The sequence below is a fragment of the Aptenodytes patagonicus genome, chromosome 4 (assembly GCF_965638725.1).
Source record: "Aptenodytes patagonicus chromosome 4, bAptPat1.pri.cur, whole genome shotgun sequence".
Lineage (NCBI taxonomy): Eukaryota > Metazoa > Chordata > Aves > Sphenisciformes > Spheniscidae > Aptenodytes > Aptenodytes patagonicus.
This window is the reverse complement of record NC_134952.1, coordinates 30716120-30730752: the sequence shown is the minus strand read 5'-3', so window position 1 is coordinate 30730752 and position 14633 is coordinate 30716120. Positions and strand designations below refer to the sequence as shown.

The 14633-nt window shown below is 41.0% G+C and overlaps 1 protein-coding gene across 2 annotated transcripts in view; it reads left to right on the top strand.

Annotated features, from left to right (window-relative positions):
- The first annotated feature begins 5535 nt into the window (after positions 1–5535).
- Positions 5536–14633, top strand: part of USP46 (ubiquitin specific peptidase 46) — a 33135-nt gene continuing 24037 nt past the window's right edge. The window contains exons 1-2 of one of the 2 annotated variants that reach the window (XM_076336242.1): positions 5536–5920; positions 6955–7076. In XM_076336242.1, coding sequence (XP_076192357.1) covers positions 6996–7076 — 81 coding nt within the window. In that variant the 5' untranslated portion in view covers positions 5536–5920; positions 6955–6995. The remainder of the gene's footprint in view (positions 5921–6954; positions 7077–14633) is intronic. The other variant, XM_076336243.1, reaches the window with a different exon arrangement.

The following is a 14633-nucleotide window of genomic DNA, read 5'->3' as shown; positions in this document are numbered from 1 at the left end:
TATTTGTGGATTTAGTATTGATGTGAAGGGAAGCTTTTTAAGGAGTCTGTGGTGATCTGAACTCAGTTGTTCAAATCTTGAAAAGTGGTGCTCTAACCAGCCAAGTCTCTCTTTGTGGGATGCATGAATTTAATCTCAAAGTCACTGGTCTGATACCTCTCTCAGCTGAAAGACTTGTGAAAAACATTTGTTTAAAAACATCATGTTGGGTTCACCACAGTGCACAACTGTCATTAATGTTTCATTTCAATTTCACTGTCTTTCTCCACACTGAAGGAAAACCAAGCAAGTAAAATCTTGATGTGACCATCAGTCTTTGCAGATGGATGACAGTATCCATCTGCATTAAATAACTGGCAGGTTTGGGACCTTACAATGTCACAGCCTTTTTTATTTTTTTTTTTTTAATGGATTAAAACTTTGAGATGCTAATGTAATAAAAATGTAATTTGATTAATTTATGCCATGATTTACATAAAATGAAAAGACTATTTTAAATTCATGCTGAAAATAGACTAAATGCCACTTACAGCCTGTCTGCTGTCAAAATATCCTTTGTGTTTTGTCCTCAGAGTGTATGTTAGTTAAAATTAGAGCCTGCAGAATAGAAAAAAAAAAAAAAAAAAAAAAAAAAAGATAAAATCTTTGGAGAAGAAGAGGAGGGCAAGCCAGAATTGTTATTTCCTTTCCAGAGGCAGAAATAGCAATACATTTCTGTTAGAAACTTAAGTCTTCTGTTATTTTTGCTCAGTGAGTCTCTTCTTGTTTGATAAATTATTTCCATGGCTAAAAATTTTGGTTATCTCTTTCTAGCCAATATGTATGATTAGAACTTAAATAGTATCTTTGCAACTGAAAGCACATTTTGTATAGGCAAGAAAAATGCCAGTAAAGTTTGCTAGTGAACTTCCTTGCTGAATAAAATACCTGATAAAGAGGCCATTCTTCAAGCTTCTACCTTACGGAAATGTGGGAATATTTTCAGTTGAGTAGTGAGTGTCAGGGAAGATTAATATTATGTAAACTGATGAAAGAATATACAGAAGTTCTCTTACTGTCACTGTTCAAAGCTCCTAATACAATTTTTTGAAACACAATTAAGCAGAAAGAAAAAGGCAAGAGGTAAGATATTATGAGATAATCATACCTCTAGGCCATTATCAAGCATCGAACTGACTGTAAAGGCCTAAACAGCCTCTTCGTAGAATAGACTGTTTAATAGCTATCGCTATAGAACTATTTAGCCCCTTTTATCTACTCAGTCAGCTTTTGGTGTATTTGACATCAATGTATTTGCATCTGTCTTATTCTGATGTCTTTGGGCTTTCAAATCTGATGTCTGGCCAAAAAATATGAAGTCAGGTGCTGTAAATGTATTTTGTTTTCTTCTGTAAAATAGCAATTTCTGAGAAAAAGGAAGAGATGGTGTTCCCTCTCTGCCAACTAGTATAATGTTTACATTAGCAAAGATAGGCAAGATTCAGAGATTAATTTCACGCAAAGTTTTTTTTCTGTGCTTTATATTTGGTAGGTGACAGTATGACTTGTTAGGATTCTAAAGATAAAGTTTTACCATATTTTAAATCAAGAGAAATAATTTCTCAGATATTTGAGATGTTGGGCGGGGGTTGCTTTGAAGCTGACAGTCTTAAAGAAGAATAGTGATTCCGAAGCTGGGTGGTTTTTTTTTTAGGCTAAGGGGGCCCCAGGAGACTCCCCAAATTTTCTGTGGATTGCCATGATTTTTTCATGGACTACAAATCACTCTTACCATTAGAATTTCAGGTGTAAATAGAGTGGCTTCTGTGGACCTGCTATGAGCCACGCACTACAGCCTCAGTCTATGGACTGCAAGTTGCATTTGGCATTGTACTAAAGTTCCCAATCTATTCTGCAGTGGGGGCCAAGCTTCATGGAAAATCCTTATTCCTCATGCTTGTGTCTACATATTTGCCGTTCTGTTAAAGACATATTGATATTTTTTGTAGAACATAATTTAATGTGAGATACAAAATATAAAAAAAGTTTGTAAAATTCTAAAAATACATTGTCAGCACTGAAATTATTTCAGATATCTGAATTCTCTTTTAATTCTTATTATATATTCTCCCACCTTTCAGAAAACCTGAGTATTGTTTTAACCACCTTTTCCATTAAAATATCCTTTTAATTGCCTGGAAATGTATCCTAACTTTGATTCTGTTCCAAACACTTGTTCAGCAAAACTGACTGACGATTACCCATTTCTGGACCAGAGTTTATTACAAGAAAAACATAAATGAACCCTCTGTGGAATTTTCCAAGACTTCTGGAGAGGAAATGCAATATCCTATTTGTAGCACAGAGTGAGCAGATATTCTAGTCCCAGCTTTGCTACTAACTTTTCTGTGTAACTTTGGACAAGTTGCTAAATTTCTGCTGCCTCTTTTCTTGCTTTGTAAAAGAAGCTAATATTAACTTGCCACCCAATAATTTGACAAGTCTGAGTGAATGTTTGCAAAGTACTCTGAGAATGTCAGATGGAAAATGTTATGAAAGTCCAAGCCTCTGCTAGCCAAAGAGGATATTTACAATAGGTTCTTATTTTATGTAGTGAAATAAAAATGTTCAAGCGTATAACCAGATGAGACCAAGACTGATCTAAAATTAAATGCAGGAGGCATTTTTTGACCTTTTAACAAAAATTATATAAGCACTCTTAGGTTATAAATAGTCCTTTGTTTTCCTTCTCTTTGTCTAACACTCAGAAGAAACACAGGGTTAGTTGTTTGTTATGAAGAGATAGGGCAATGCTTTAGAGTGGAAACAATTGTTCATTGTTCTTTATTTATACAGTTCCTATAATGTTTGTAACTAGCATCTGTTGCTTTTCTTAGCACTTTTTTATCTTCAAAAAGCTACAGAAATAAACTTTCTAGTCCTGAAAATGACAACACCAGAAGAAAACCAAAACACTCACCAGCCCATTTCAAGTGTGAAAGTTTCTTTCCTCTTTCCCGGTTTGATATGTGACTGAAGAGCAAAAAAGCCAGTGCTAAACTATTGTTAAACTGGCACATAAACACTTGTACATTATTTCCTATTTTTATTATGAATCCTCAGAAATAAGACATGAAATGTGTCCACCCTTAAATGAAAGTATTTTTATTAGTGTTAAGGATAATGATACTGAATTCTTCACAGAATGATGTGTGTGTATGTATGTATGTGCATGTTTCCAAATATGCCTATTTTCAACAGTAGTCATTTCCTTGAACAACCAATAAATGCTTAACTAATAGCAATTTAATTTTGTGTTAAAAAAAAGAAATAGCAAACAGAAACCACCTGAAACCTTACCCTGAAGTAATTGGCATCAGTGAGAAAGCAAAAGTATGAAAATACCACTTACCTTTTTGTTACTTTTTTGTTTTCCTACTTTGTATGATTTTTCTGGGGTTCATATTATGGGGATAATGTCCTTGACATTAAAATATATGTGAGGTAAATGGCTTTATTAGTTACCACATTTTATTTAATTTAAATTTTTAATCACCTTTCAAACCATTCATTTGCTTCATAACTTTTTCCTGAGAGCAAGTACGATTTTCTACGGTAAATTGGAATAAACAGGCTGCAGCAAAGAGTACACAATTAGGCTTCCAGAATAAAAGGGAGCTGAGTTTAAAAAACAGCTATAGTGCAGTACTGCCAGTCTCTATAGGCTACTTAGAAATGCACTGAAGACCATTTAGGCCTTGATTGCTTCAGAACTGAGTCTGGGGGTGGCCAGCCCTGAAATGACACCTCAGCTTAACTCCCATTTCCCTTGGTTATGTTGAGAGAACCTGTGATATTACGTATAATCCAGGCCTCAGAGTTTAAGCAAATTAAACACCTGGGATCAAATTCACACATAATGTAAGACCATGAACTTAATAGAATTATACTAAAGATAATTTTTTTTCTCAGTGTTACGTTATTTGATGGCTCTTTTACACAGTGATTTGTGGATTTATGAAGCAGTTTAGTAGCCCTGACGACTTCACTCCATAAATGTCCAAAAATCTCCCTCCATCCTGTACTTCAAATGTCTACAATGATTTGATATAACAAATCCAACTTACTAAGGAAAGAAAGTTCTGTCTCTGTGACAACTCCATTTTGAGTTTCTTTGCTGAAACCGTCAACAGGATGCCAACTAATGCCAAATTTGATACTGTTTTTATAAAGTGGGCACTTGTCCACAGTGAGCTGGATTGAGGCCAGTTACCTGACAGTATTCTCAGGGTAGGAATTTATCTTTAGATGCTACTGCTGATGCCAGATTTTTATTAATAATCATAGACCTTCTTTTGAAATAAAAAAAATTACTGACTTCAGAATGTTTCCTGTAAATAAAGCCTGTGGGGCCAGGCTCTGTAGGCTGAAATTATTATATTCTAGCATCATGAAGTGAAAAACGTAGCCAAGCTTGAGTGTGCCATACTTCCAGGTGCTGTTAGGAGCAGAGGTGCCTATAGAAATGTTAGCAGTTCTCTTCATTTGAATGATTTCCTCAGCATAGCAGAGGAACAATATATGGGCCTTAAGCTTCTGCTGAAAACAGACAGCAACATCTGCTAAGGGAAAGGGGAATTCTAAGATGGGGCATTGCCCTGGCTGAACTCCGTTCTTGCTTCTCTCAGAGATTCGCTGTGTGGCCTCAGGTTAGCTGTTGAACAACCTTGTGCCTATTATCACGTGTGTAAATTTAATACGCTCATACCGCTCTGCCTTGGAGAAAGGCATGGGCCTCGACTTACTTGTATTTGAAGAGGAACTGAGATTATTGCATCAACGGTGTTGCATAAATGCCACGTGTTGTAAACTTGCGAGTGAGCACTTTGGCACTAAGACACGCGGTGTGGACACGGTCCCAAAACAGCATTTGTGAAGATAAATGCTGTCTGCATGAATGGCAATGCAAAGCACCTACTGTGGGCAGTAAATTACACTCCAGCCTACTGTTTCTGGGGTTTGCAAGTGCCTGGGCTCTGGTGTACCTCAAATTAGGTGGAGAGATCATGTCCCAAAGTACAGTGCTGCCGTCACTGCCACACATCCATGTTGTCCCGCCTGGACTCTGCCTTCCCGTCCTTCACCCTGCTGCCCGCCAATATCGTTTCGTATGCACTGAAACCCGAGTTTTGCAGCCCCGCGGCCATTCCAGGCCTGGTGATTAAGACACCTCCGCTCCCTTCGGAGCGCCCGTCCCACGCCGCTACGTGCCGCCGGAGGGGCCGCGGGCCGGGAGGAGGCGGCAGGGGCAGCCCCCCGCGCCCCCTCCTCCCCGCAGCGCATTGGCTGCGGCGGCAGCCGCCCCGGCCGGGCCCGCCGGGGGTGCCGCCGTGCCGGTCACTGCCTCTGACCTTCCCTTCCCCGGCGCTGTCAGAGCGGATCAGCGGGCGCGGCGCTGCAATGGAGCGGCGAGCGGCAACGGCAGCCGCCAGGAGAGGAGGAGGAGGAGGAGGAGGAGGAAGAGGAGGAGGAGGAGGAGGAAGGGAGAGATTAGCGCGGTGCCGGCTGGCGCAGAGGCGCGGCTGAGCGCTCCAGCTGGAGCCCGGGGCCCTGCGGACCGTGCGAGAGTCAGAGGCGGAAGGAGCGGAGATGCGGCTGCTCTCCCCGCGCTGCTAAAGCTCCCGGTCACTCGCCCAGAGGCGGGAGAGCGGGAAGGTCCGTCCTTCTTGCTGCTCTGCGGGCGCAAAGGGTGCCTGTGCAGTCCCCTCCTCTTGCTTTTATCCCAGCCCCGGAGCAGGAGCCGCCGCCGCCGCCCCCTCTCCCTTCCTGCGCTCTTCCCACCATGAGCGGGGCTGTTTTCACCTTATAAAGATGGCGGTGTGGGATCGCTGCAACCTTTAGACTAATGACTGTCAGAAACATCGCCTCCATCTGTAATATGGTGAGTGCTCGCGGGCAGGCGCGCCGGCGGGGGGCGGGGGCGGCACAGCAGCCCCTCCGGGGGCAGGCCCTGCTGGGGCCGGCGGAGGGTCGGCTGGGGGGGTTCTCCCCAGGGGCGCCAGGCAAAGGAAACGACCGCATCCCCGGCCCCGGCGGCGGGGGACCTGGGCAGGCTGCGCCGGGACGTGCCTGGGATGGAGTTGGGCGCCGGAGAGTGGCGATGTCCCGAGGAGTTTTCTCGGAGCAGCCCGGGAGCGGGCGGGGGAGGGACGGAGAAGCTGAGCCGGTGCGAGGCCCTCCGGCGCGGGGCTGGCCCCGGCCGATACACGTTGCAGACGGAGCCGCAGCCCGCCCTTCCTCCTCCTCCCCTTCCTCCTGCCCTAATAATCCTGCGAAAGGACCCCAAAGTTGGCCTCTGAATCCACATTAAGTCAGTGACCCCGTTTAACCCTCTCAGGCAGGTACCCTGTGGTCTCCTGGGGCCAGGAGCTCCCCAGGTTACACAGAAAACGTGGATGTTTATTTAGGTGCCTGATAATACGCTTTTGGATCCCGATGCTAGGTACCTGTTCTAGGAAGTCTTGGCTTTAGAGCTAACATCAGGGTTTAGCTTGCACTGCATGCCACTCAGAGAGGACTGCTGTTTGTTAAGTGCTCTTGAACCACTTAGCTTTCTCTAAATCAGACTAGGCAATTAGGAAGGAATAAGGAAACATTAATATTTTTGTTTGTTATGTTCAGACTTTGCTGCTTTCCTCCCCAGGACCAGTTGAAAGGACACTTTCTGCATTGTGATTGGGTCTAATTTTAATCCTAACAAACTTGGAGCATCTGATTGGGTTTAGATTTTTGAAACTTCTTGGTGGGGGAAAGGAGAGCTCAAACTTTGTCTGTCAAAGCTTTATTAATACAGTGAGGCAGTAATAAACTTGCCAAAGAAATGGGTGTGTGCTAAGCACACCAACGCAAACAGAAGAGAAGCCTATTTCTGCACATTTTGTTGTTTTAGTCTGTATTTTTCCCCCTTATTTCCAGGTTCTTCAAGAGCAGCTACACGCAGTTGCCAGCTTCCCTCCATGTGGTGCCCCAGCATGCCTTGTGCTGGTGATGCCACACATACCATTCATCTGCCCTGGAGAATGGAGCCTACCTCTAGGGTAAGGCAACAGGCATAGCCCCAGAGGCCTGGCTCTTGCGGGGTCAGCAGCAGTGGTCTGGGAGAGGGAGTGCAGATTGCAAGCCTGCTCCCCTTCCACGTGTCCACGCTTCCACTTAAGTGGGTTTGCTCTTTCGTTTCCAACCAGATGCCCAGGGCATCCCACGCATAGTTCTGACTTAAGCCTCAGTCCTCCCTTTGAAATGCCTGCTCTGAAATGCAGAGAGGGAGGGTTGGATTTGGGGTTAAAAAAACTTAATACAAAATCCAGACTTGGGGTAAAATAATCTGGGTGCTCACCTTTCTTCACCAACAGTAAGTAGTTTTCTAAACTTTTCATTGTTCTTAATGATTTCCAGTCCTGTGGGCCAGTGGGCCAGGGATACTGCAAAAAAAGGTTTAGGAAACAGTACAGGACTGAGGAGAAAACCTGGGCGCACTTACCTTCCTTCTGAGGCAGGCTCCGGCTTTTATTGCTGATGAATGGTGGGTGTGATGCCCTGCAGACTGCATAAGAGAGCACCGCATGAAGGGGAGCTGGAGACTCTTAGGTGGTTGTAAGACTTCAGCATTGGCGTAAAGTACTAGGAACTCCATGATTTCTTTCGTGTGCTTCAGACAGATGTGCTTGTATACAGTATGCTTCTCCCAAAGACTGAACAGATTCACAGCAAAACTGATGAGGTTGTTCTAACAGTGTGCTGCTCAGCTGTCACTGCCAGTATATCCTGCAAAAGTAGCATCCAAGAAATGGAGAGACTGAAGGGAAGAATTAGAGCCTCAGGCAGAAAAGGCATACAAGGGCTCATAGTTCAAGGCAATTCTAGCTCATGGTACCAGTACTGTGACAGAAGGTGAAGTTGGCTTAGCGATAATGATGTTTTAAAGCTACATATTCCTTGGGGTCTGTGTACTTAGCTTTTAGAGGTGTTGTGTTGTGCTGGTCACATTTAGTCTTCTGGATAACCCACAGGGACTGGGAGTACTTTTAGGAAAAAAAGCTGAGATTTTCAGAAAGCTACAGGAATTTGGGGCTGTAAGAGAAATGTAAATTCTTGGAAGTATTGGCAACACTGCATTATGGCTCCTCCAAAAATGTGTCCACTTAGATGAGGCGTTGGACTTGAACTCAACGGTCTGTAGGAGGAGCTATGACAACCCTCTGTAAGAATGGGACTTTGGAAGGTTAGAGGTATATAAGAAAACCTTCTACCTGTATCAAACCTGAATATTTGCAGAGCTAGTTTGATTTAGGGAGTCTGTAGAAATCTACCAGACAAAGATGTTAATTCCCAAACCTTGTTCCTGCACTATAACATAGTGCTTGAAGAACTGACCTACTTACAATTTGTAGACTAAGAAATAGCTGCATAATTCTTAGGTAATATAATGTATTTTGGTATATAATGCTGCATAGCAGTATGTTTCTAAGTTTTTTAACCTGGTTGAACACAGTAATGAAAAACAAATTTCTGTTCTTTATCTTTTTCCATTCCCATTCCACTTGAGAGTATTCACAGAGGTTTTTTTTTCTTAACTTTTGTAAAACAATGGATGTTGTCTGGTTGATTTTCTTGGAGCGGGGTGGGGCAGGGGGAGAGAGACAGAGGGAGGAATTAGTCCTGAATACTTGTCCTTCTCTGAATGCAACATAGATTATGTTTTCAATGGTAGTCCTTTCTTGACAAAGTTGTTTGTGTTTGTTTGGCCAAGTACTTTCATGTCCTGAAGGGGAAAAATAGATGAAATTTAGCTGAATGAATTTAGCTCAAGGGAACCTGGCTAGTCAGCATTTTAGGCTGTATGTTTGCTAGTTAATTGACTGCCTGAGGTCTAGTATCTCAGGCTGTGATTTTGGTCTCCTGAAGATGGTAGAGATTCAGTCTTCTCCAGGAAGAATCAAAACAAGTGTAGTGAAGCAAGGAAGCCAGGGACACTATTTAACTTGCTTGCAAAAGAGATCTAGCACTATATATTCACTGGATAAGCTCTCACATGCTGAGGCAGACACAGGAGGAGCTAACCAGTAAGAAAAAATTTTAGGTGCAAACTTTCCGCTTGGCACATTTATTTGTAGTAAATATTCAAATGCACAACTTCTAGAATTAAACAAAATTCCACTATCGTCTTTTACCAGTTTTGTCCCTCTAGTTATAATAACAATAGTACTAGTTATTATTCGCCGATTTGGTTAATGAGACCAAAGAGCTAAAACTTGTTTTGCTGGGGCGGAGGGAGATGAAGGCAACTGTGCCTGAAGGAATCGGTGGGACTGTTATGTGGGCACAGTGGCCACCCTCACTGAAAAGGGAGGTCTAGTTCCCCGAGATGTTTCTCTTACCTGCCTTTCAGACACTGGGAAAGTTCATCCACTCTGTCTGCTCACCAGGTTTGCCACAGAAGGAGGTGTACAAGAGGCAATCATCAGCTTTTATGTAGGACAGGTATGGTAGATGTGAAGAAGCATAAGATACACTGAAGAAACCCTGTTTGAGGGAATACCAACACCCGGTGCAGTTCAAGCAATGCAATTTTAGAAGCATCGTCTCAAGAGTGCACAATTTCAGTATGACGTATATAGAAAATATAGAAACAAAAATATGAAAAATATGGAGAATGTGAAGTCTAATTATTGTAATACCTTTCTGAAGTAATGAGAAACTTGAGAGTATGGCTGACAAATGGGTACTGGACTGACAAGCAGAAAGCGTGCATTCCATCAAAAGACAGAAGTCCACAAAAGATATTTTTTATTGGATAGAGGAGGATATGCAAAGTGAGAAACATCCTAATATATCATTTCCAGTGTACAACCTGGACTAGTGACTGAGGGTTGTCTTGCATGAATACTTTTTTTATGGCTAAAGTGGTTATCATGCACTTACTAGTTGTTTAGAAGATAAGCACAACAGCTCAATTCATGAACACAATGTGTGGTTTACAGCATGTTTCTTTTAGATGCATATAGCCTTTGGCTTCAAGTTGCTGAATTAAGAGCAAACCAGTGGTTATGCTAAATACCTTAATAAAGGAACCTCTTAATTACAGCTCAGCAAGGCTGAGTGAGTCTGAATTGTGGAAGAGATGGGATTAAAAGCAGACTCTGGACCCTGATTAACTGTGTGTGGTGGGCAAGTGCCATGCAGGAGGTGAGGTTCTGATGGGTTTGAAGAGCCACAGTCTGTGAAGCGTAAATCATGGCCGGTTAGAGAAACAGTCAGCAAAGTCTCTTCTGCTGATCTTCCTTTAGCCTCAAGAAACTGTCCTTGGCTGGCTGTTTGGTAGATACACTTATATACATTTATGTACATTATATACTTTTAACACCACAGTATATCAGTACTTCTGGGGAAGAAATGAGCTTGCACCTCCACTGTCAGGGCTCCATTATAAGCGTGTTCTTGGGTGTGCTCAGTCTTTGCAGAGAAGGCTGCTGTGCTGATGGTTTCAAGCCAGCCATTACTGGATATTGTGTGTTGTGGTTATTTAATTTGATTTCACAATTAATGACCTAATAATAGTTGCATCTAAACTGTCTTAGGACAATGAAGTCTCCAACTGTCCACTGGAATTCCATTTGATAAGCCTTTGTTATTTCTGATGTATGTCAAACTTGAAGATTTCCAGTGATGGTGACTACATCATCTCTCTAGGCAATCTATCCCAATGCTTCAATGTCCTTATGACTAGAATGTTTCCTAATGTCTTACCTGAATCTATATTACTGTAATTTGAGCTTGGTACTTCTCATCCTGTCCACGCTTGAGCTCAAGAACAGACTAATTCCCTTCTGTAACAAACTATATACTTGAAAATGTTGTCATGCCCTGCCTCAACCTTTTCTGTCTTATGCAACACAACCTTGTTCAATCTTTTTTTACAGGTCATTTTTCATTAGAGTGGAGTTTTTCATTTTGACTGCCTTCTTTCGGATTCTCTCTAGTTATCTTCATCTTTCTTGAAACCTAGTACCCAAACCTGGATGTAAGGTCCTGTCTGAAGTCTTACCAGTGACAAGTTAAACAGGAAAGAACTTTGTAGAGCTTTAAGAACTTTGTAGACTCCTGTCTGTAAGAATTTCATTATGTTGTCAACATTTGTTGTTGTGTTTTTTTGAAATAGCATTGCATAGCTGGTGCTTATTCATCTTATACTACACTATGGTCTCTAGACTTTTTTGTTGTTGGGTTCTGGGGGGGGGAGGGGGGGTTAGCACTACTACCTTAGTCAGCTGTTTCCCATTCTGTACATGTACAGGTGATTCTTCTCTTCATGTGCAGAATCTTGCACTTGTCTCAGCTGAATTTCAACAGTTTTCAGAGCATTTCTCTAAAAGAAAAACATTGTCAAAAATTGACTGTCAAAAATAATTTTGAATTCTAAACCTGTCCTGCAACATAACTGCAGTCCTCATAACTCATGTCATATTAAAATTTAATGAAGATATCCTTTCTTCTGTCTCCAGCTTATCAAAGAGTACTCCAGCTGGTGCAGCTGTGATGAAGTCTAGAAGCTGCCTTGCCTTTATAATGCTCTGAGGCACCATGTATGCAGTCCGGGTAGCCCAGACAAAAATATTATTGAAGAAATTATAGTCTGTAAGCAAACCTCAGTCTCTTTTTCACTTGTGGGGCCATCTTGAGGTTATGTCTTCTGAAGAAGGAAACTGGCCAAAAAAATATTTTTTTGCTACTTGTTCCAGCAAAAGCCTGAGTGCCACTAATCCAAGAACAATTAAGCTGGGAATGGAGACAGGCTCATGAGAGAATACTGAGTTGCAGTTTGGTAAAGGTTGTCTAATCATGGAAACTTTTAAGGTCAATATTTAAAAAAAAATACTTACGGATTTAGATACTGAACTTGTAACACTTCACTAGAACCTCACTTCCAGTACTTGGTTGCTTTGTGCTTTGAGAAAACCAAGTTTTTTAAGCTATATAAGACTGAGTGCCTTAAACACTTTGTCCAAGATTTTAAGTGGTTCAGGATTTCAGGCCTCTCAGTTTTTATCCATTTCTTGGTAACCACACAGTAAAGAACTGAAGTTATTTATGGTATATGTAATACTTAGATCGGTGATTAGAGATTAGTGCATCCAGCATAAAACAAGTTAGACATCTCCTTTCAAGCTCTTATAATTTGCCTTAATGATCAGAAAACCCTTTGGAAAAAATGCACAAAAATAATTTATTTAGATACATTGTCTTAAATCACCTTTCCTTTAAAAATACGAGTCCGCAGTGGTTTTTCGGTCAGTCAATAACCTTTTACAGTTTACTATGATCCCCTATGTTTTTCATAGCATCTTCTCTTTCCTCTTTTATCTTGTGGCAACAAAGACCCTTCCTGCTGGAGGAACAATAAAAAATTTCTTTGCAGAAAGAAAAAAAAACTAATCTGGTTAAATTCAACCATCTTGTGGGACTTACACTTTAAAAATTACAGAAACATTTCAGGTTTGACATTTAATATCTATGAGTTTGGAAGAAGGCTGGTTCAGCTATTCCAATTACTCACCATACCTCTCTCAAAGTTGAGGTTGTCCCTAAGGATAGTTGAAGTCCAACACCGAGGACAGGTGATGTGTCTATTGAAATCAATTGCATCTATACTGCATGGTGTGATATCGCTTGCTCTTCTCTTACTCTCATTTTCTTTGTGTTGCTTCTGGGAGCTAAGTTTGGATTTTATTTACAGTTGTTTCCTCTCTTTTGAGTTATCCATCACTGCCATTTGTTGGCCAGGAGGCCTTCTACATCTTTCTTTATCTTCTTTTTCCCTTCCCTCCCATATGCTGTGCCTTCCAAAATCCTGAAACTCAGGCTGCCTGGCCCTGAAGCCATTTCTATTTTTATTCTAATTTCTCTTCTACCAGCCCAGACGTCACCCTTAGTTTGTCTTAAGTCTTCAGTTTCTCCCTTCAGGAAACAACTCTATTTCTAGCACATTGCTCTCCCTTTCCCTGAATACTAAGAAAAAAAACGTAGTTCACAGTTGTATATGATCTGAAGCCCTTCGTCATGGACCAGCCACCTTCCTTCATTGATTTTGTTCTTTATATATTTGTTAAATTTCTGTTTTCACAATTCAATTTTTTTCTTATATTTTTTAGATTTTCTTGTGAACAAGATATTTCTTGTTATTTCTTGTTTTGTATTTTATTATTTGATTGTTACTCATACTGTGTTTCTGTTTATTTGGCAATACTTGTTTAATAGGTTTTCCATAGGTGACTTATGAAATGTCCTAATTTCTTTACTGCACTCCTTTACTTTAAATTAAGCACATGCATATTTCTAGAAAGTTAGTGCCATTTTTTATAGCTCTATCACACTAGAAAGTCTAGTCTGATTTGCTGTCTTCTGTTTGCAGTATCTTTCGTATTAGCTCTATTCCATTTCTCATCCTCTATAGAATAGTTGTATTTAGGTTATTTTGCTACATGTGATTTAATGATCTAATCTGGTGTCTTTTTTTTCCCCTGCACTGTTATTTTGTTTACATGCTAAAGTGCAAAGGAACAGGAGGTTTTTTTGCTTAATCTGTTTCATGTGATGCAAAGCACAAATTAAACTCTTAGCGACATTATCAGAAATTTCAGCTGAAAAGAAAACTGGCAGACTTATCCATTGGAAGGCCTAGAGCAAAATAACAAGAGGAAAAAATATAGGTCATATGACCAGAATGTTTTTGGAGCGATGCTGTGGTAGAAATCTTGGCTTAGCCTGAATTGACCCATGCTTGGCTATGTCTCCAACTGTATGTCTTTGCCATTTTATAAGGGGTGAATACTGATTGTTGAATTAAGTGGTAAAACTTCAGAGAAATCAAGGTTCACCAACACCACAGAATACATAGTAGGAGTTTCCAGATTGACCTAGTTCTCATTCTCATAAGGTCTGGCCACCACAGTCACTGTTGCATTTCCTTCATTAGTGTATTCTTTTAAGAAGGAGCCAGTCTCCTTTATTGTCTCTATATCCTGATATGAATTTATTTAATAGTCCCAGATCCCAGTTCATTGACTTACGTGGTGTCTCCTCATTTCAGGCTCTGTGGCTGCATTGCCACTCTTGCTGTTTTTTATCAAACTACAATAGATTCAGCTGCGGTAGGATATTTCTCCTAGTTGAAGTACAAAACCATTTATAAAACCATAGAGAATGGATTGCATTAAAAATGTTTAAGCAGGTTTTCACTGCAGAAGTGACCAAAATGACTTGCCTGGAAGTGGGAACAAGCACACCCATGCTTAAAACCATGTTAAATAGTCATGGTTGATTTTTGCTGTAGATCAACCTCAATAGGCTGACACATTTTCTACATTTGATATGGTCGGTTTAAACCGAGTTCTGAATCATCTTTAACACGTCTCTAAAAACACATTTTTTCCAGTTTAAACCTGGCTTGGGTGTACAGTTTCTGGTATACTTGGTTGGAAAAATTTCCAGTCATTTCTTCTGCCATCATGTCAACTGCTTCTTGAGGAGACTTCCTATGCAAAACATGTAATATATATGCAACGTAGCATGGTTTGAGTTTACTAAATAGTCTGTCT